This window comes from Neocloeon triangulifer, unplaced genomic scaffold (assembly GCF_031216515.1).
Source record: "Neocloeon triangulifer isolate White Clay Creek 2 clone unplaced genomic scaffold, ASM3121651v1 ptg000014l, whole genome shotgun sequence".
NCBI lineage: Eukaryota > Metazoa > Arthropoda > Insecta > Ephemeroptera > Baetidae > Neocloeon > Neocloeon triangulifer.
In genome coordinates this window covers 9,408,720-9,427,033 of record NW_026775556.1, presented here as the reverse complement: position 1 = coordinate 9,427,033, position 18,314 = coordinate 9,408,720, and the positions used below count along the sequence as shown (strand labels likewise).

Genomic DNA, 18,314 nt, shown 5'->3' with positions numbered 1-18,314 from the left:
TTAATTGTTTTAAAATTAATCTACAATAATAAATAATTATGGTACAATAATTTTGTAGTATTTTTGTTAAGCATACACAAGTAATAAATCCGAGGACGCCAAGTTGAAACACTTGGCCGACCGCGTCATCCTTTTGTCACTTCGGATTTTCGTGAAAATTGTCTGTCATTGACTTGAGACTTTAATTTTGTTTTCTCAATACCGCCTGGTCTCGTTCAGAGCTCTCTTACGCGAACCAAACCAATTTTACCCTGCAAATAAATCAAGAACACAACGCAATGCCGCTCTCTCAGTTTTCTCTACCGAAAGAGCCGACATGAAAATTGCTTGCAATTTTCGTCGTTGACAACAAGAAGAGTGACGCCTTTTTTGTCCTCTCTTTATGCAACCAAGCGTATAATTGTATTATATGGTTTGTAAGTCATCTTTTTACTTTGCAACATGTTGTTTCTTGAGACAGCACCACAGAGTTTTCAACAGTTTTGTTTTATTCAAGAACAGCATACAAGAATGATCGTACATAATGAAGTAACAAGACGCAATCGAACAATATTTTTTATGTCATCATCATTGAATGCTTCATTTAAAGTACAGAGTAAAAATCAATTGTCTCCTTTGCATTGTGCAAATACAAAGTTGATTGGTTTTTCTTTGAATTTTGAAGAATCACACAAACAGCAAAGGAAATAAAAATGTGCTGAAAGTATAGCACAGTGGAATGTTAATTAATTGGAGGTTTCTTAATGTATCCTTTTTTAAATTGGAAAAAATGTTTTTTGTTTTTATATTTATAGGCATCCTATGATTTAGGTTATCATTGTTTTCCCTCTTAATTTTTAAGACTACAAATTTACTTCCATTGGATTGCGATCAATGATGAAAAATGCATTGAAAAAGTTACCTTTCGTCTTACACGTAGTCACAATATGCTTGTTTGATATACACATTTTTTCTGTAAACTTCGCAAGATCAATTTAATTAATTTATCGAAAAAATGAAGAGGGTGTCCGCGATTGCAAAATACATTTCACAATCACACAATCAAAGTATAATAGAGTGATTAAGGGCAAAGCATTTGTTGGGATGTTGTTTCGCTCATTTTCATCTGTAACTTTTTTTAATTTATTGTGTTTGATGATGCATTGGGAAATTTGAAATTATATGTTTGCATTGTATCGTATTTGCCGTTGTAATCAATCTTTTAAACATGCTACTACCTCGAGAAGTGTGAACAAACAATAATTATTACTTGTTCCAAGTTCATCAACAAACAGAAGCAATCAACCAAACAACCAAATTTTCTTGACTATAATAAAGTTATTATGTCCAAGTATATAATACTGACTTTCGCAATTAAAAATTACACAGACTTGCTCATAAAAGTGATGTACAAGTAGTCCGCGCATAACAAGTCACTTCGTAACAAAATCCAAAGTTCTCTTTTATCAATGTATTTATACACAATGTGAATCAATCGAATCTACACACAGTAGAAGAATAAGGAGAGAACAACTTAAAGTATAGCTTTTTTCATTTATAATAAAACATTTAATATACACAGAGACACGTATTTTATACAAAAAGTTCATATCAGTATATTATATTTCAAAGAGGGGGTTTTGTCTTGTGATTTCTTGTTTGATGCATTTTAGATGAAAGAAATAAGCACTTTTATATTTCGGTGTTGTTTTGTTATGTACGGTAAGATCCCCCGTGTACGTGAAGGAGAATTTGTCAAAATTCTGTTCTGACCAATCATTTAAGCTTCTTCTTGCATACAATTAGTTTTGATTCATTAGGAATTAGGTGTTCACTTTGAAGTCATCATTGTGACAAATTCTGCAAAGAGAAGAATAACCACCAATCAGTAAATTTAAAGCACTCGGCACACAAACAAGTTGCGAATTCTCACCTTCATAGTTGACTTGTCCGTCGCCGTCAATGTCAGCCTCCCTGATCATTTCGTCCACCTCCTCGTCTGTTAACTTCTCACCTAGGTTTGTCATCACATGCCTGCAAAACCAAAGAACACCACCACGTCAAAAGCGGTCCAATTAAATTCGCAAGAGCCACTGGCGTTTTTAGGCCGGCGAAAAAAATTAGATGGCAGGTGTGCGGACAAATAAATCAGTCGGAGGTGGTTTTTTTACTGGCCGCCTCACGTTAATTCCAAAGCCAACCCACTAAATTACAACAATCTCGTTCAGTCAGGTACGGTCCTTTGGCCGTGCAATAAATCTGAACAGCTCTTTAACCGTGGCACTGGCACAATGAGCACGCCTAATGAATAACAATTAAGCCCGAGGTGATGCATTTTATGGGCCGCGCGCACTTTATGGGAGTAATTTGAATTTTAACGGCCTCTATTCCAACCACCGTGTGGAGTTAATCAAGTAAGCAAGGGGTGGTTACCTGAGCTCAGCGGCCGAAATGAAGCCGTTGCCGTCCTTGTCGAAGACACGGAAGGCTTCTCTGATTTCCTCCTCTGAGTCTGTGTCTTTCATCTTGCGGGCCATCATTGTGAGGAACTCGGGGAAGTCAATTGTGCCGTTACCTGCAAGCAACATTCGCGAGTTCAACAAAAATCAATACACACCCTCGACGAGAAAAGAGCAGCAAAAATTTTTTTTGTCTGCAATGTGGAGCAGAGCTGGGGATTTCAAAAGAAAAAAAAGGACGGCTGCGAGGTAGCGAAATTGCGAAAGAATGCACTTCATCGCACTGCGAGAGATAACAACCCCGTCGTTCTAAAGGGGTGGGTATATAATCTCTCCTGGGCTGCATTGCGTCGCGCAGAATAAAAGCAGCCGGCAGCGTTTCGCCGCTGATGAAAGACGCAAATCCAGCCGGAAGCTGCCGCTTTGCATCAGACTGCAGCCGCCTGTTACTTATGCAACGCCATTCCGGCGGGTCGCCTAAGCTCGTCGCAAATTCAGCAGTTCCACTTTAAACTGGGGTGGTATGAATATTTATGAAGATTCGAGAGGGTCTCCAAATCTGCTCTTCATCTTAAGACAAAATAGGGAAGGGTTCGTACCGTCAGCGTCGACCTCGTTGATCATGTCCTGCAACTCGGCCTCGGTGGGGTTCTGACCGAGCGACCTCATGACTGTGCCCAACTCCTTGGTGGTGATGGTGCCATCGCCGTCCTTGTCGAATAGGGAGAACGCCTCCTTGAACTCGGCGATTTGTTCCTCGGTCAACTGATCCGCCTGCGGAACGAAATTCGCGATTAGAAAAGTGCGCAAACTGCGTAGTATATGAATTGGGGCGAGCACAAAGATAGAGATAAAGGAGAGGAAGAGTTAAAATAGAGAGAGTAAATATTTGGTCGCTAAAGGAGCTTGAGCTGCTCTACACGGATTTGTAACAGAGGGGTGATTTGATTCGATTTGGGCTGGAGAGCAAGCTCGAGGTGGCGAGTGGCCATAAAAGAATGGCGCCACCGGAGAAAGGGTTGTTCCATTTCATGCAAAGAAAAGAGATAGAGCAGGAGACGAGACCATGTAAAACGAGCACCACAAAAACATAGCAAAATGTCATCATCGCCATGGTCAGGGGAAGAGTAGAAAAGGGTAAAAAGATGTCGACAGCAAGCATTTTTAACTCGCATGCAGATATTTTCCATTAATTTTTAATATACAACATTAGTCAAGATGCAAACATTAGTCCATTTATTTTCGAAAACATAACTTTTTATTTTCTAACAAGGAAGCGATCGTCGCAAGTGTAGAGTTCTCATTCATTAATCTTGGTGTGCGTGGGATCAAGTGGGGCTACATTTCATAAACACGTACGCTGGCCTAGACATAAACCAGTCGCTCTGCCGAGTCAAAGCTCGCTTTTCAGCATTCGCCGGTCATTTTTTGCCTCTAATTGCGTTTCGCCTAACTAAGATGAAGACAGAAAAGTGCCATAATCCGCGCCATACGTTTTCTCATTCACGCCGCCGCGCCAGAGTACATCATAAAAAGCAGATTTACAACATAAATTAACTGCGATTTGGCCCCGACCGCAAACGAGAGCAACGAGCTCGGCCACTTTTTCCTTCCCTCGGTCGCGGCCCGGGCGATCAATTATTTAAGGCGCGACAGTTATGATTGCATGCACGCGCTCGGCTAAAAATACAATAATAATGCAGCGCTTGGTACGCGCGCATTGTTCGCCCGCGCCGACGGGGCGCGTACGCAGCGTATATTGAATTATGCGAGTTTTACGAGCATGGTCGCGCGGCTTGCTGCGAAAATAGCCTCCTAACTTCTAATTTTGGGGCAGTAAAGCCGCTTTTATATTTCGACTTTCGTAAATATTTCCCAGAGGACTACGCCACTGAGGTGGACCTGTTTTGAAAGGCCTTCCACCCTTACTTAGGTAACACGCAAAAATGAAGAAATATTTTATAAAATGAGAAAAACAAAAATATTCCAATAAAAATATAAAAAATTTAGTTAGAATAAAAATATTTATTTATAAGCCCGCAAAAATTATAATTATTATGCAATTTATTTTAATTTTTAGATAAATATTTTCACATAAAATTATATGCTTTAAAAAGGAATGAGAGAGGACAAATTTGTGAATTTATAAATAAATTTCCTGTTATGATTTATAAATATCTAGAGAATCGCTTAAAATTGCAAAGAATCTTCGTTTCAAAGTGAAATCATTGAAGACAAAGTAAATTGATTAGCATTTGAAGGTGCGCCTTGCTAGTGTGCGTCACCCTTGGTGAACTTTTAATATAGTGACGAGAATTTTCACGGGCTGAGTCAAGGCTCGCGAATGGAGGAAGACAAAGGCAGTGGCGGGCCCAGCACGCACACACACACTTGATATAAATTTATCTCGCGCCGCGTTGAGAGCATCACGAGGAACAGCAGTCGTGTGTGAATTTTTTCAAGAGAAACCAGTTAAATTCTTTGGCATAGAAGCCTTTCAAAATGATGCTGGCGGTTACTTGGCCGGCTTCCACGTCGCGTAAAAAGGGTTGCACGCCGGCCGCGCGCACCCAACGGCCGAGAGGGGTTGGGCCCCATCATCGTCAGGCCGCCGCCGTCGTGGTGCCCCTGCGATCGTGCAACCCGCCGAGCAAAGGAGAGCGCCAGCCAAGCCTATATCGATTTTTCCAACTTAATTCCCCCCCAACACGGAATTCGCCTGCCTGCCTGCTCTGTTCTGTACACATACAGGGCTGCTTCTGGCTCGGATATACACGAATGCGCGGCTGCATTTCGGGCGCACTCGGATTATAGGCCGGGACGTGCACCCTCTGCGACGCAAAAACGGAACAGGATGCTTGACAGGAGCACCATTGTGCGAGAGGGAAAACGTGTGCCGCCGCCGCACTCGCGGCCATGCTGCCCGTGTTTTCCGCAGCTTTATTGGGCTTGTTTCTTTTTCCATTGGCAAAAGGGAAAATATGCGAGAGCGCCCGCAGCCTTCGCGCAGCTTCGCTTCCCATTAAATGGATTTTGGAAAATGCCAGGATTTGAGAATAAATTACGCACAAGAGTTGAGTTTCTCTTGAAAATTAAAACGAGGAATTACCTCCAGGGCAGAAATGATTTGAATATTTTTGAATCACCGATTTCGATGGACTTTGTTTACTTAAAATGGTTGTTAATTTTTGCACCAGTCCAAATTTGGCTGGAAGAGCTTAATAAATTACGCTTTGCTTGATTTTTTGGTTGGACATTTTCATAATTTAACAGGTTGTTAAATCCATAAAATTGTTACTTTATTCCATCATTTACCTCTAAAAATCCGTAAAAGGTCAAAGAGTCATTAAAAATTCACTCAGCAAAACGTAAAAACCGTTAGCTTCAGGCAGATTAGCTGAGTGCTGGAATTTAGCCATCTGCCTTAACGCGGATTAAAAACTGCTTTTTGAAAGGGGTTAAGCCGGATTTTACTTTTTCCGAGTTTTATAAGTGAATAAAACTGCAAGAGTTTTGATTAAAAAGTTTGCAAATTTGCAAGACAAATGAAAAAGTAAGAAAATATAAAAGTTCTTGGTTTCTCCAAAACGATTTCCACTTCCCTTTTCACACATTTCTACAATGTAATAAAAATCGAATCTCATTCGCCCGAGTGAACGCGATTTGCAATATCTGGAGCAGATCCAGCGGCAGGACAGCTTTTTGCGACCGACGCTATCTCTGGCGGCTCACGAGCCCCTCGAGTGATCCCATTCAAATATGCAGCAAGCGAAACAAAAGGGTTCGCGAAACAAAAGTCGGAGATTGATGTCAAGTGAGGAAAAATCAATCAGCGCGGTCTCGTCTGCATCTCGCAGCACCGACGGAATCAAAAATCGAGTGACGCGAAAGAGAGGACCCGCGGCCGCGCGCGCGAGAGAGAGGATTGCTCTATTTTTCACACAGCTGCGCTCGCCTCTCTACGAATGCAGCTCGCCCCGGCTAAAGATAGAGCCGGAGCCGCGTGTCGGTCCCTTTTCATGCAGCGCCCGCAGTAATTATAAACCCAATTCGCCGCGAGTTTGCTTGCAATGTGTCGCGAAACCGCCGCCGAGGGACCGCTGCGTTGTTTGACCTGCTATTTTCCGAACTAGCGAGCGCATGATTTGTGTGACTTTGTATTGATCATTTGTGCGGCCGGTGTGTGTGCATTGGAGAGGTGAGGGCGGCGCTGTGCTATTTGCGGGATATCCGCCGGCGATAAGGAAGCCCAGGCCGTCCGATTATCTTTACACTGAGAATCGACCGCCCCGACGAGTCATTGACAATTAGACGCTCGTTTAGCGCGCCTTCAATTAAAACTTTGGCAGTTGAGACGAATTGCTCGCCCTAGGAGAGACGAAGTTGAGGGGTTTGATGAGGCTTTACAAGTAGTTTAACCCTTTCATCGTATTCAAACTGAGAACAAGGTCGTTTTAGGGACAATTTTCAAGGAAAAAGTTAACAGCTCTATAAATTAGTGCTGGGCTTACAGGAAATTGATTAAATTTAATATGAATGATTGGAATTAAATTTTAATTTGCACAGTAATAAAATAATATCATTTTTCAGTTTAAAATTTAAAATTAAATACATTTTTAATAAAGAATAAATTAGGACAGAAAAAAAATGAAATGCGGTTGAACAACCTGGGAATCCCAACAAAGGTCCTTCTCATTTACCTAATTGCCCAGCGACCTTCACAAATTAGCGTTACCAAATGGCAAATAAGATAAATCCGATGTGTAAAAAACGAGTTTCTGCCTCCTTTATTATTGTTTTATCTTGAAGGTTAGCCAGTGTCTGACGGCGAAACTCGATGCCGAAATTTCGCTCAAAAAGTTTATCGAGGCAGCTGCGAGACCACGAAAGCCTCGCAGCGTGGGATAAGCACCAAATTGCGCGCGTTTTCCTTGGGCCGTGTAATAATAATAACGAGAAATGCAAGCACATTGTGGATGAATTAGTGTCGCCGTCGAGCCGAGCTGGATGACGCTAGCGCCGAAAAATGCCGCTGCTCGCTCGCATAGTGTTCCCGACCGCAAGTTGTTTAGCCAACCAGCACAAAGATGACGAAGGCAAATAAAAAAAAAACCGGCGAGAGTGGCCTGAGCGCTGTTTAATTATTAGCACGAGAAATTACCCGCACACAAAGCGCCGCGGGATATGGAAATGCACGTTCAAAAGAGACGCACAAACCTTGGCTCGGCACCATAAGTTTGCCTGGCCGGCGCTTATCGGCGCTTGCATCATCATGCAATGATAACAATTTATTATATAAGGCCCGGCCGGAGAATAAATTTATATTCCTGCCGCCATTATCGCGCTGTGTGTGTTATATGGCCGGCCACCTAGCGTGACCTTTATCCGCGAATATCAAAATGCAAACGTCAAAGGCCGAGAAATCGACTCTGCGTGGATGCGAGAGCGCGGCCGCCGCGTGTTTACGTTGCTTGCATGCGGTTTCCACCAGGAACACCACTTTTGACGCTTTTCATTTGCGTAATTGGCTCCGGTTGCCTTATCTTTATGGTCTTAGTGTTGCATTTTATCTCACCCTGCCCTCTTGCAATCGCAACGGAAAACAACAGAAATGCTCATTTTTACTTAGCCCAGCGGATTCGATTCTAAATTTAGAGTTCTTTATTTAGAAAAATTGGTCTCAATAAACGCTCGCTTTTGTTTTTGTTCTATTTATAAATACCTGACCCGAAAATGAGTGGAACAAAGTTGATTATAGTGAGAATTAATTACCCTGCTCTTCAAATGAGTTTTTAGAAAATTTAATCTAATAGAATAACAAGTTTTATCTGAACCAAAAAAGAAATAACATCCTTTTCCGCTATGTAGAATACAAGAAAATTGATGAAGTTTAAAATAAATGAAAACCTAATAAAAATCAGACAGGCGTTGAATTAAAAAATTTCAAGAAATATGAATGACTTGAATGACTTCAGTTAAAAAATTCTCAAAAAATTATAGAAATGTTTATATTTATTCGAAATCACAAAGTAACAAATTGTTTTCCTTCATGGATTAATTTTAATTTATTTGATTCTTTCCCATTGAGCAGCTTTGTCCGCAGTGCTGGGCTCATCTGCATTCAGCACATTTACCGCACGCAAGCCGCTCTTCGTATAATATTTGAATTATAATTTCGTTATGCACGCCACGCCAAAATGCACCGGCACGAAGAATTGCGTCCACGAACGAGGAAGAAGAAAAATCGACTCGGAATCAATTTGCCCGCAAAATACACACATGGACGCGAAAAGCTCTTTCGCTTTCTGCGGCTTTATTAATAGCAAAGAGGCGCTACTTGAAAGCCTCCTGAGCGCGCGAATTAATATGCAAAAGACGCGGATTATCGATCCCAATTACGACTGGCTGGCAGCAAAGAGCACTCGGGGGCCGCGCGCGGTGAGCCCGCACTAAAATTTTCACCAACCCTTTTCTTTGTTATTGTTCGGAACCGCAAAGGCTCATTCGGACGTAAATCTCTCAGCCCGCCGTGTTCCTCTCCCGCTGCTCTACATGTTTTGTTGCAAAATTTATGAGGTTTGCACTGCTCTGCGCTGCCTTTCTCCGGGCACTCGCATGCAGCCAGGGTTGGGAGCCTCTTTGCTTGTCCTCCGCGAGCCAGGGCCGCTGCCAGTTTAATCAATGAAACCGCCGCGTGCAAACGACCCCCCGACCGTCAGCACACGCGGAACGGGCTCTGCCAATTCTTCAAACGCTTTTTTTTTTCAAATAATGGTAATAATAATAATGTGACGCGAGAGAGAGAAAGGACGGTCGAAGTCCCATGGCGCGACTGCTTGTTTGTCGCTTCTTGTCACATGCGGCAAGATAGGGTCTCGGGGCGACTCTTGGCCAGGGACACACGCGACATTTGTGGAAGGCAGGGAGGAAATTGCCCCGGGGAAGAAGTGCGCCTCAAGTTTTGATAGCTGAGGTAATTTTTTTAGTAAAGTTCACATTTTCTAATAAAAATTGGCCTTTAAGAATAATTATGAAGCCAAACTGAACAAACTCTCAATTAATGTAAATTTAATTCAGGTCTAAATAAATTGATTTGGTAATATTTAAAATTACGTAATTGAAATTTTTTGTAATATTTGATCATTAAAAAAATCAAAAATATTCTAAAAGAATGGAAATGTAAATATTATAAATTTACAAATAAATAAAACAATTAATAAAAAAATTATAAGAATAAAAATAAATTTATAACAAATTAATTAATTTTTTAATTAAATGGCGATTAAATTTGTCAATTTTAGTTGTAAAATTTTGAATGCTGATTTTAAAGAAACTAGGCAAGATTGAATTATAACACCAGTCTCGTCCCTTCCAAAACTGGAGCACAGTGGATGCGATTAAAAAGGCCATATGTATGCAAGTACGGCGTCGAGGGATTTGCAGCAGCAGCAGGTGAGGCGGCGAGTGTGTTTGAGGCTTTGAACGCTGCTCGCTCGTCGCTCGCCCGCTAGCGACGAGCACAAAATCGATACACGACCGAGCATGCAGATTTAGCTGGCACACCCCTGGTGCTCGGCGCCCGACGCGAATAAAAACACAAATCGCGAAATAACATTCGGCACGAGATTCGCCAAAGAGTGGCCGATATTGTCGCGAATTCCGCGCAAAAACAAACGCGGGCATGCCAAAAAGCGGAGAGCTGCTTTCTCTCTCTCGCGGGGGTTTCTAGAGCGTCCCACTGGTTTGACCCATTCTCGCTGCGAGGGGGAGTTCCAATCCACGTGCTCCCGAAGCTCTACCAGTGGCTGCGCGAGCCTGGCGCTGCTGCTTTGTATTTTTGTGGGCTTTCGCACGCAATGAATGGACTTTTGGCCCCGATCAACAATCACTTTCCACCCGATTTTATGCGGGTTCGCCGCCCTGGCACCGACCAAGCCATTTTTTCTCGCTTTTACTGCAATTGGATTTTCACCCCCGCGGGGTTGGCTGAGTGTGAGCGCTGCGCGACTGATACGAGAAAAATAGCGAACAAAAAACCACACGATTTCTATGAAACTTTTCGTCGAATTCCACAACCGCGAGACAGGCACTTTTCTGCTGTATAATAAAAACCTTTGAATATGTTTGTATTCTAAATTTCTATCACGGCGGACTAATGCTTTTTTATCAGATCATTATTTAATCAATATATCTGCATTTTATATAAGATAATTTTAACAAGCTTTTGTCAAACATCATGCAAGGCAATCACCACAAAAGTCATTCAAGAATATATTAATTTTAGGCAGACAAACAATCACCATTGGTTTTAAGGAGAGATGTAATGATATACAGATTATATATGCGGGAAATAATAACTAAAGATGTGAATATGGAAATTTTTTTCATGGATCGGCATGTGTCAGTAATTACTTCAAACAATGGGTTCTGCGAGATAGCAATAATATTTTATGATGATGTGAGAGCGTCATGCGAAAATTATCTGACTCTCGTTATCAACAAAATGAGGTACCGGTAACTCTAGTGCTAAATTGAAAAAATATTACAGGCTCCGTAATTAATAAAAAAAGGGGAGTGGTGCAATTAGCTGACTTTAAAAGGTTGCCATCATTCTAGAGTGGTTTGGTTAAATTGAATTAAGGGCGAGATACGTTTTGAAAGAAGCACTATATGTTCTCCTTGCCGAACGGTTAATTGGATGATTGATAAGAAAAACGTGCAAGTCAACATGGACATTTTTTCCGGGCAGCCGTTTAGGGTACGCAGTTCTCCACGTTTCTAATTTGAGATAACCTGCTAATCATGAGTTGATAAGCTAATTTGAATATTTACTCAAGGAAACCGGGACAAAATGGGTGGAGATTATACTGCGAACTAAAAGTATACACCGGCAGGGCGCTCAAGAGATATAGACAGAAAAAAAGAGAGGGAAATATCGCAATAAAACTATAAAGAATCTGCAGAGGCCGATTGTACGTAACTAAAATAAAAACCAGAGCAATTTGCTCGAGTAAAATAAATAAATTAAAAAATAACGACGGCGGTTTATATATATTTGGAAGAAAAAGAGAAACAACGTAGCAGTAAAAAAAAATATAATCTTAATTGTTGCGTGCACAGCAGAATAGGGTTGTATAAATATTCAAATGGAGATAAATATGGTAGAGTCACAAATATACGGAAAAAATGGCAGGCATTAAAATATATATAGAGTCGTAAAATTTAATGCTGAACATAAATGAATATATAGAGATACAAAAATACGTAAAAAATGTATGCGAGAAAAATAGATTTTTCGATGAGGAAAACTGTGTACTTACTGTCAATGTACTCTTCATTTTTGACAGTTTGAGAAAAAGGAGCAAAAAAGTGTGCATTATTATCAATGGTCAGACAAAATGATTTTCGACAGAAAGAAAACGAAACATGAGGGGAACATGAAATTAATGAGATTTTGAATAACGAGTCCTTCTCATTACTCAGCGTTGTGTTGTTAAAAGTCTCTGACAAAGTTGTTGTTTTATACGGCGATGCCCTAGATATATTAAACGGACCGCCTCGCACATGTGTGTGTGCAGAGCATATGCGGCCATCTATGACACAATTATTAACCGAAACACCTTGTTCAATGGAACACGGCGCATAATTGCCTTAATTATTTATTATTCATCGCTCGTCCTGCGAGTTGTCGGAATGGGAAAGAAAGAGCAGCCGTGAAACCGAAAACCTGCTCTTGACATTTAATATGCTCTGGCGAGTAAAAGTACAAAAGGGTTAAAAAAAAATTATAATAATCGCAGCCGACACAACAGAATCGCGGGGAAATTTTCCGAGCTGACTCATACTTTCGCTTGAGTGTGTGGTCGGACTGCAGTTACCGGTACCAGTCACTTATTCCGAGTTTACCTGATATGGATCGGAACACCTGCTAAAATGGGTTTGACAACGCTCGCGGGAGCTTTTGCTGGGGACTCTTTGTTACGGGGAACGCGAGAATTCTAGGTACTGGTCGGTTCAATAACGAAATAGGGGTGTTCAGAGGGTTGAAGAGTTTTCGCCGATTTTGAATTAAAACTGGACCGAAAGTAGGTGGAACGGTGGCTGATATATGGAGGGATTCGAATTTGGCTCAATGTCGAGTGAGTATTCGAGCATTCTCCTGTTATTTTTAATCAACAGGCATCAAAAATAGAAATCAAGGGTTACATATTTAACAGTGTCCGATTTAGTGAATATTTTTAGTACGTTAGAATATCAGAAAGTCAAAACTATACACCGAATACGTTAGAAAGATCACTCTAGTGTTAGGAAAAATTAGATGGAAAAACGGATGGTTGCTCTTACCATTGTATATTTTAAGATATTCTAAGCCGGAGCGACTTGTCACAAGCTCTGCACAATTTCTACTGAAACATTTTCAAAGAGCTACACAGTAGTTCCCTCTTGGTGTACTATCAAGCAGCGATCCCTCCGCCGGTGCTCCAATGCGCACCAAATGCGGCGCAAGCTGCCGCACCGGATCAATCTTTTGAAAAACTCAAAATTTTGTTCCGACCCCGAAACACGACGGTAGCCGAGTCATAAAATTTCCAAATTTGAAATCGACGTGTTCAGAAATTGGATCTACTTGAGCTGGCGTAGGTTCTGCAGTTCAAATAATATAATACACAGAGCTGGCATTGTTAGGCGCGCCTCGATTGGCCGGAACACTCGGTGCCTTTCAGAGAACCGTCCTCCAATTGGTCTCACTATATCTGCATTGCGGAGGCCGCGAAAATACTGGAGAATTTGAGAGGGGGTGGCAGTGTTGAAGAAATCTAAGGTCAGGCAAGGCGCATTATTGCCTTGGTGATGCGCCTCGGGAGCGGAATACCGCTCTCGTCGAATATCGGCCCCGACCCTGAGAGTTTTGGAAAAAATAACCTCTAACCTCTTTTTGGAAATGTCCCAAGCACGAATCGGCTCTTCTAGATTTTACAAAAAAAAAAAATTTACTTTAAAAAAAAAGCATAAAGAAATTATGCAAATTTAATCCAATTGTAAAAATCTCTTTCTTGTATTATTTAACGTTTCGAATTCCATCATAACGATATTTTAAAATTAATGCCGGCCGCCTTTAAGGGATTACACATTGTTTAATTAACTTTCACCGACGAGCCACTTAGTCGGTCGGTTTCTTTCTTCTTCTTATGGCCGCTTTGAATTATAGACAGACGCCGGTTGCATGAGCGCTAGACGGCGTTATTTTTTATTTAAATGCCGTCATCACGCGCCGTGCTAACAGAGAAAGAGCACGCCCGAAAAATCTATACTTCATTCGACGGCCGCTGGTGCGAGCCGGCAGAGTACGCATTTATTATTCCATATACACAAATGTATTTGTATGTAAGAGACGCACACATGCGAGGCGAAATTGTTTCAAATGTGAGCGTGTGTCTCGACTTCTGAATCACATTTGATACTGCTGGGCATTTTTATCCGCTGATATTTATTACGGGGTGGACCGTCGCAATACACGTATCACAAAAAAAGAACACATACAGCAGTCGAGCGCTGAAATTGAGAGATGAAAAGTGGCCGGTGTCTATTTACTCTTTTGACGGCACATTTGCTCCAACATCATCATCACCATCGTGTGTGTTTATACGCTTTTTGGACTGCGTTCAATTATTCCGATTGCCTTTTTTACCACCGCGAGGAAACATACCTTTTTGAAAAAGTAATCAAACTGTGCCAAATTGTGCAGCACGCTGGGTTGGAATTTTGATGAGCGGAAGCGACTTAAAATTGGCTTAGGAATTTTATTTTAAAAAGAAAGAAATAGAACCCATTTGAAATTAAAAAAGTTATTTTTATTTCAATAGAGATAAAACAATTCCTTGCCACTTCCGAGTGAGACATTTTATTCAATCATATGATTGTATAAGCACAAGGGACTTTTTATTTTGAATAAAAAAAGCTTATCTTTCTCTTTTATTGCGGCTTTAAAGGCAAAATAATGTACAGTATGTATTGACATTATATAGAAAACCGCGATGAAAATGCGGCAAAATTATAGGACAACTGGCCGCTAATGCCCTGCTTGCATCCCTTGAGGACACGGTGGGTAGAAATTACGCTAAATTCTAATTCAAGAGTGCAAAACTGTGGCGCACGCTTTTGAGACCAAGAACAAAAACTAATTATCGCCTGAAGCGCCAGGTACTGCAACCAGCACGGCACATTGTTTTCTCAAGTGCTTTGTCTTGGGCAAACCGAAAATAAGGAAAAGCATTTTTGGCAACATTTTTAATTAAACGAGTAAGAGTAAAAAATACTTTCATACCTTTAAAAAAAAATTGCATGCAAGTAAATAACGGTACAATTTGTAATAATTCACTTTTTTATTTAATTTTTGTGTAATTCTTTTATAATTTCGAACAAAATTTATTCTAATTCATTTAAATAGTTAGTTAGACAACTCGTTGTGCGGTTTGATTTCTAGTATTTTAAATTCCATATCTAATAATCAATTGCTTAAACTAATTTCAATCCAAGCTGTACAGAAGAAGCTATAAAATAAAATTTGAAAATAAAATGATCGAAATCGTGCAAAATAAAATGGTATAATATTGATCTACATTTGTGTTGCAAATCAATTTATGGAAGTGCTCTTCATGATACAACACAATTTGCATCTTCAAAGGTTCTTCCTACGCCTTTCCTGTTTGCGAGTCTGCACTTAAAAAAAGCATTTCTGGAACCACAAACGGCGCCGCGCGCATAGCTGCATCATCAAAGTAAATGAGCAATATCCAAGCAGCAAGAAGTCGTTTTTAGTATATAATTGAAAAAATCCAGCCGAAGCTCGACGCAGGAAACCGCAGAATGACTATATTACAGGGATAATTGAGCCTGCTGGAGTTAAGTTTTGCGCCAGAATCGCGGTTCAATTGAGCGAAATGGGCCAATTTTTTGAGTATATAGGAGAGAGCAGAGTGGGCACTGAAAAGGCTGCCTCGAGTGTAGTTTAGCTTCGCATAGCGGGGCTGCCTCCCTGACCCAGACAATTTACTGAGCAGCTCAGTGTCGTTTGCTGAATAAAACATTTCGCACAGAGCTTCTCTAGCTCGGACGAGAGGACGCTCCCTTACTTTGCTCTGCCACGTGCAAAAAAAGAGTTGTTGCAGTAAAAAATTCATCGGCGCGCTGCAGGACGGATCGCGCCAAATCATGGAAAATTGACCCAAATCAAGTTGGAAAATGCGAACGACGGCGCCCATCTGTTGTATCAAATGGAGCGGGGTCTGATCAAATTACGCCCGCGGGTGCAGTTGCGGCTTTCGGCACGTTTCGCACTCGGGAAATATTAAGGAGGAGTCCCAGTAAATTATACGGCCCTGGAAACATTCGGGCCGTAAATGAAACACACGGTCTCTAGGGTGGTCGTTTTAAGCCCGAGTGCCAGCTGCGGGCCTTCATTTGGACACTAATAAAATGCACCCACCATGCCCGATCCTAATTTACCTTGACATTTGTGTGACTTTTGAAATTTTGGGCACACAATATTTAAGGGAGGGTCGTCCTTAATAGTGTTTTAAATTTAATATTGCTTTATTTCACGCTCACCCTATTTCTTTGCTATTCGCATTAACAAAATAGATAAATGAAATAGAAGCACAAAATTTTAAGACACAAAAATTTGAATAAATTGAACTCACAATCAGAAGAGTAAATTTAATTTAAAAAAAAACTCTACTTATAAAAAAATTACTTTGAAATTTAAATGATGAGGCTAATAAATAAATTAATAATTTAATTCAACAGAAAACCAGGAAGATACGATTGATTCTAAGTGATTCTAAGTAACAATACTTTTTGCTACATTGAAACTAAAATTTTCAGGACATAATCTTTTTCAATTTGGGAACTTACTTTAAAATAAAATGAAAATTGGTAACAAGAATTACAGACCAGCTGTAAAGATATTAATAAAAAGCTGAAAACAAAAATGGACCTTTTGTTTAAAGGTTTAAACAAAATAAATTGTAGCATTACATTGGCAATAAAACATTATTTTACTAACTAACTAAGATAAAATTAGGAAAAATATAGGTTGGATATTTAGCAAACCCAGTTTCAAAATAATTATTAAAGGAGCCGACTTTGTTAATTACTTATTTCACTGACTCATTGCAAGTGAATGTAGAAACAAACAAAATGACTATTGGTCGCTGAAAAATCTGCAATTTCGGTACATTGCACAAATAAAGTAGTCGACTCGGTACATTTCGCCAAGTTTTCAAGCAGCAACACATGGCAGGCGGCCGAGAACAGGTCGTCAAGAGGCGAAAGCAAAAATTGAGCATCAGTGAGCATGTGAAATGAGACGACAGAGAGAGCGAGAGAGAAACAACATTTCAGTCTCCGCAGTACGGCACCAATTTGACGTGCGCTTTATTTTGCCAGCAGGCGCAGAACATGCAAGAAATTTGTCTTTAACCGACCCTGCTGCTGCCTTAATTTTATTGTGTGCGCGATGACGGCACCGAATCCATTTTCTGGCTCGTTATTCAAATGGCGTGTGTGAGTTGAGCCCTCGGAAAGAGACGAATTGCACCACTTTTGCTCCTCCAGCCAGCGCCGGTCCTAATAATAAAGTGCCAGATTTTCTAGGAAAAATGAGGGGTTATTTTGCCAGAGCGGTGCGGGAAACTGCGACAAAAATTACTCCACGTCACGGTTTGCAACAAACTCCTGGAAACAACAGGGTGGTAGCAAAAATGTAGGGGGTGGAACAATCCAAGCATGCGGTACAGCTCATTTCATGAAGAAGGAATAAATGAGCCGTTTTTTATATAAACTTTTGGTAAATCTACCGATGAATGAAATTGTAAAAAAAAGACTGGAGCAAGTTGATGCTCGTGTTTTTAAAGTGAAAATTATTATTTTCAATGTTATCAATTTACTTTCAAATTACTGATAAAAACAAGATATTTTTTAATTGGATTTCTTTAGAATTGATTTGCCTTAATTAAAAAATATTTTCCTTGTTTCGAGGAACCGTCTAATTCAGCAATAAAATTATTAATTTTTTTTAACCATTGAGGAAACTTCATATTTAATTGGCGTCAATCATCAATCAAGAGCTGTTCTCTCTGCTGAGTCAGTGCAAATTTCCAATCTAGCGACAGCCCCAAAATGCGTCTGCACCACTCGTCTTCTTACTTCCACTTATCTAATCTGCTGCGACCCGCACCTTCTTCGCAAGACAAAATTGCGCAAAGCTTGAAGATCGCAACTTTCTTATCGATTCCACTATGCACGATCAATAAAGGAGCCCATCGTCATAAAGGAAAAAAAATACCTTCCCGATGAGGTAATTGCGGCGATTTCAAGAGGCGCTCGCTCGCCCGCCACCGCGCTGTTTATCTATTTTGAGCAATCTTTTTCGTCGGCAGCAGCAGATAATGGATATGAGCAATTTCTTTAATGCGAAAAATGGACGCGACGCGCGCGCCCACCGATGATGAAGGATATTGCCGAGAAAGATTTATCATCCTTAGCATTCGCTGATGGATGTAATACGCAATCGATGTGGCCCTTTCAGTAACGTTCCCATAGAGATATAGGCGGCAGATATAACACTTACTTTGCTGCGAACCGCACAGCTAAATAAAACAATTATACGAAAACTTTCTCTGGTTCTCTGTCCACCGCAAAAGCTTTGGCGCAGAGTGTGCACTCAGTAATTCACAAAGCAAGATGAATTCAATTGTACAGCTCTTACAAAATACAAAGTTTATTTAAATATATAAAAACTTTGAAATGTAATTCTTTTACAAGAATTTTTATACTTAATCAAATATAACATATTTTAAAATGTAAGAAACGTAT

The 18,314-nt window shown here is 40.5% G+C and overlaps 1 protein-coding gene across 2 annotated transcripts; it reads right to left on the bottom strand.

Moving 5' to 3' along the window:
• Positions 1-467: 467 nt before the first annotated feature.
• LOC132201419 (calmodulin) lies at positions 468-12,927 on the bottom strand. Of its 2 annotated transcripts, none has more exons than XM_059627580.1 (5): positions 12,783-12,927; positions 3,038-3,212; positions 2,413-2,554; positions 1,913-2,013; positions 468-1,839 (listed from the first exon to the last, which is right to left on the bottom strand). In XM_059627580.1, the coding sequence occupies exons 1-5, from the start codon at positions 12,783-12,785 to the stop codon at positions 1,811-1,813; spliced, it is 450 nt and encodes a 149-aa protein (XP_059483563.1). In that variant the 5' UTR covers positions 12,786-12,927; the 3' UTR covers positions 468-1,810. The 2 variants fall into 2 exon arrangements, with proteins under 2 accessions (XP_059483563.1, XP_059483562.1); XM_059627579.1 differs by lacking the exon at positions 12,783-12,927 and adding an exon at positions 11,759-11,791.
• Positions 12,928-18,314: the final 5,387 nt, after the last annotated feature.

Coding starts and splice junctions, on each gene's coding strand:
- LOC132201419 (XM_059627579.1), bottom strand. Junction 2,555..3,037: donor CAACGAGGTCGACGCTGACG/GTACGAACCCTT, acceptor TGTTGCTTGCAG/GTAACGGCACAATTGACTTC. Junction 2,014..2,412: donor ATTTCGGCCGCTGAGCTCAG/GTAACCACCCCT, acceptor TTGGTTTTGCAG/GCATGTGATGACAAACCTAG.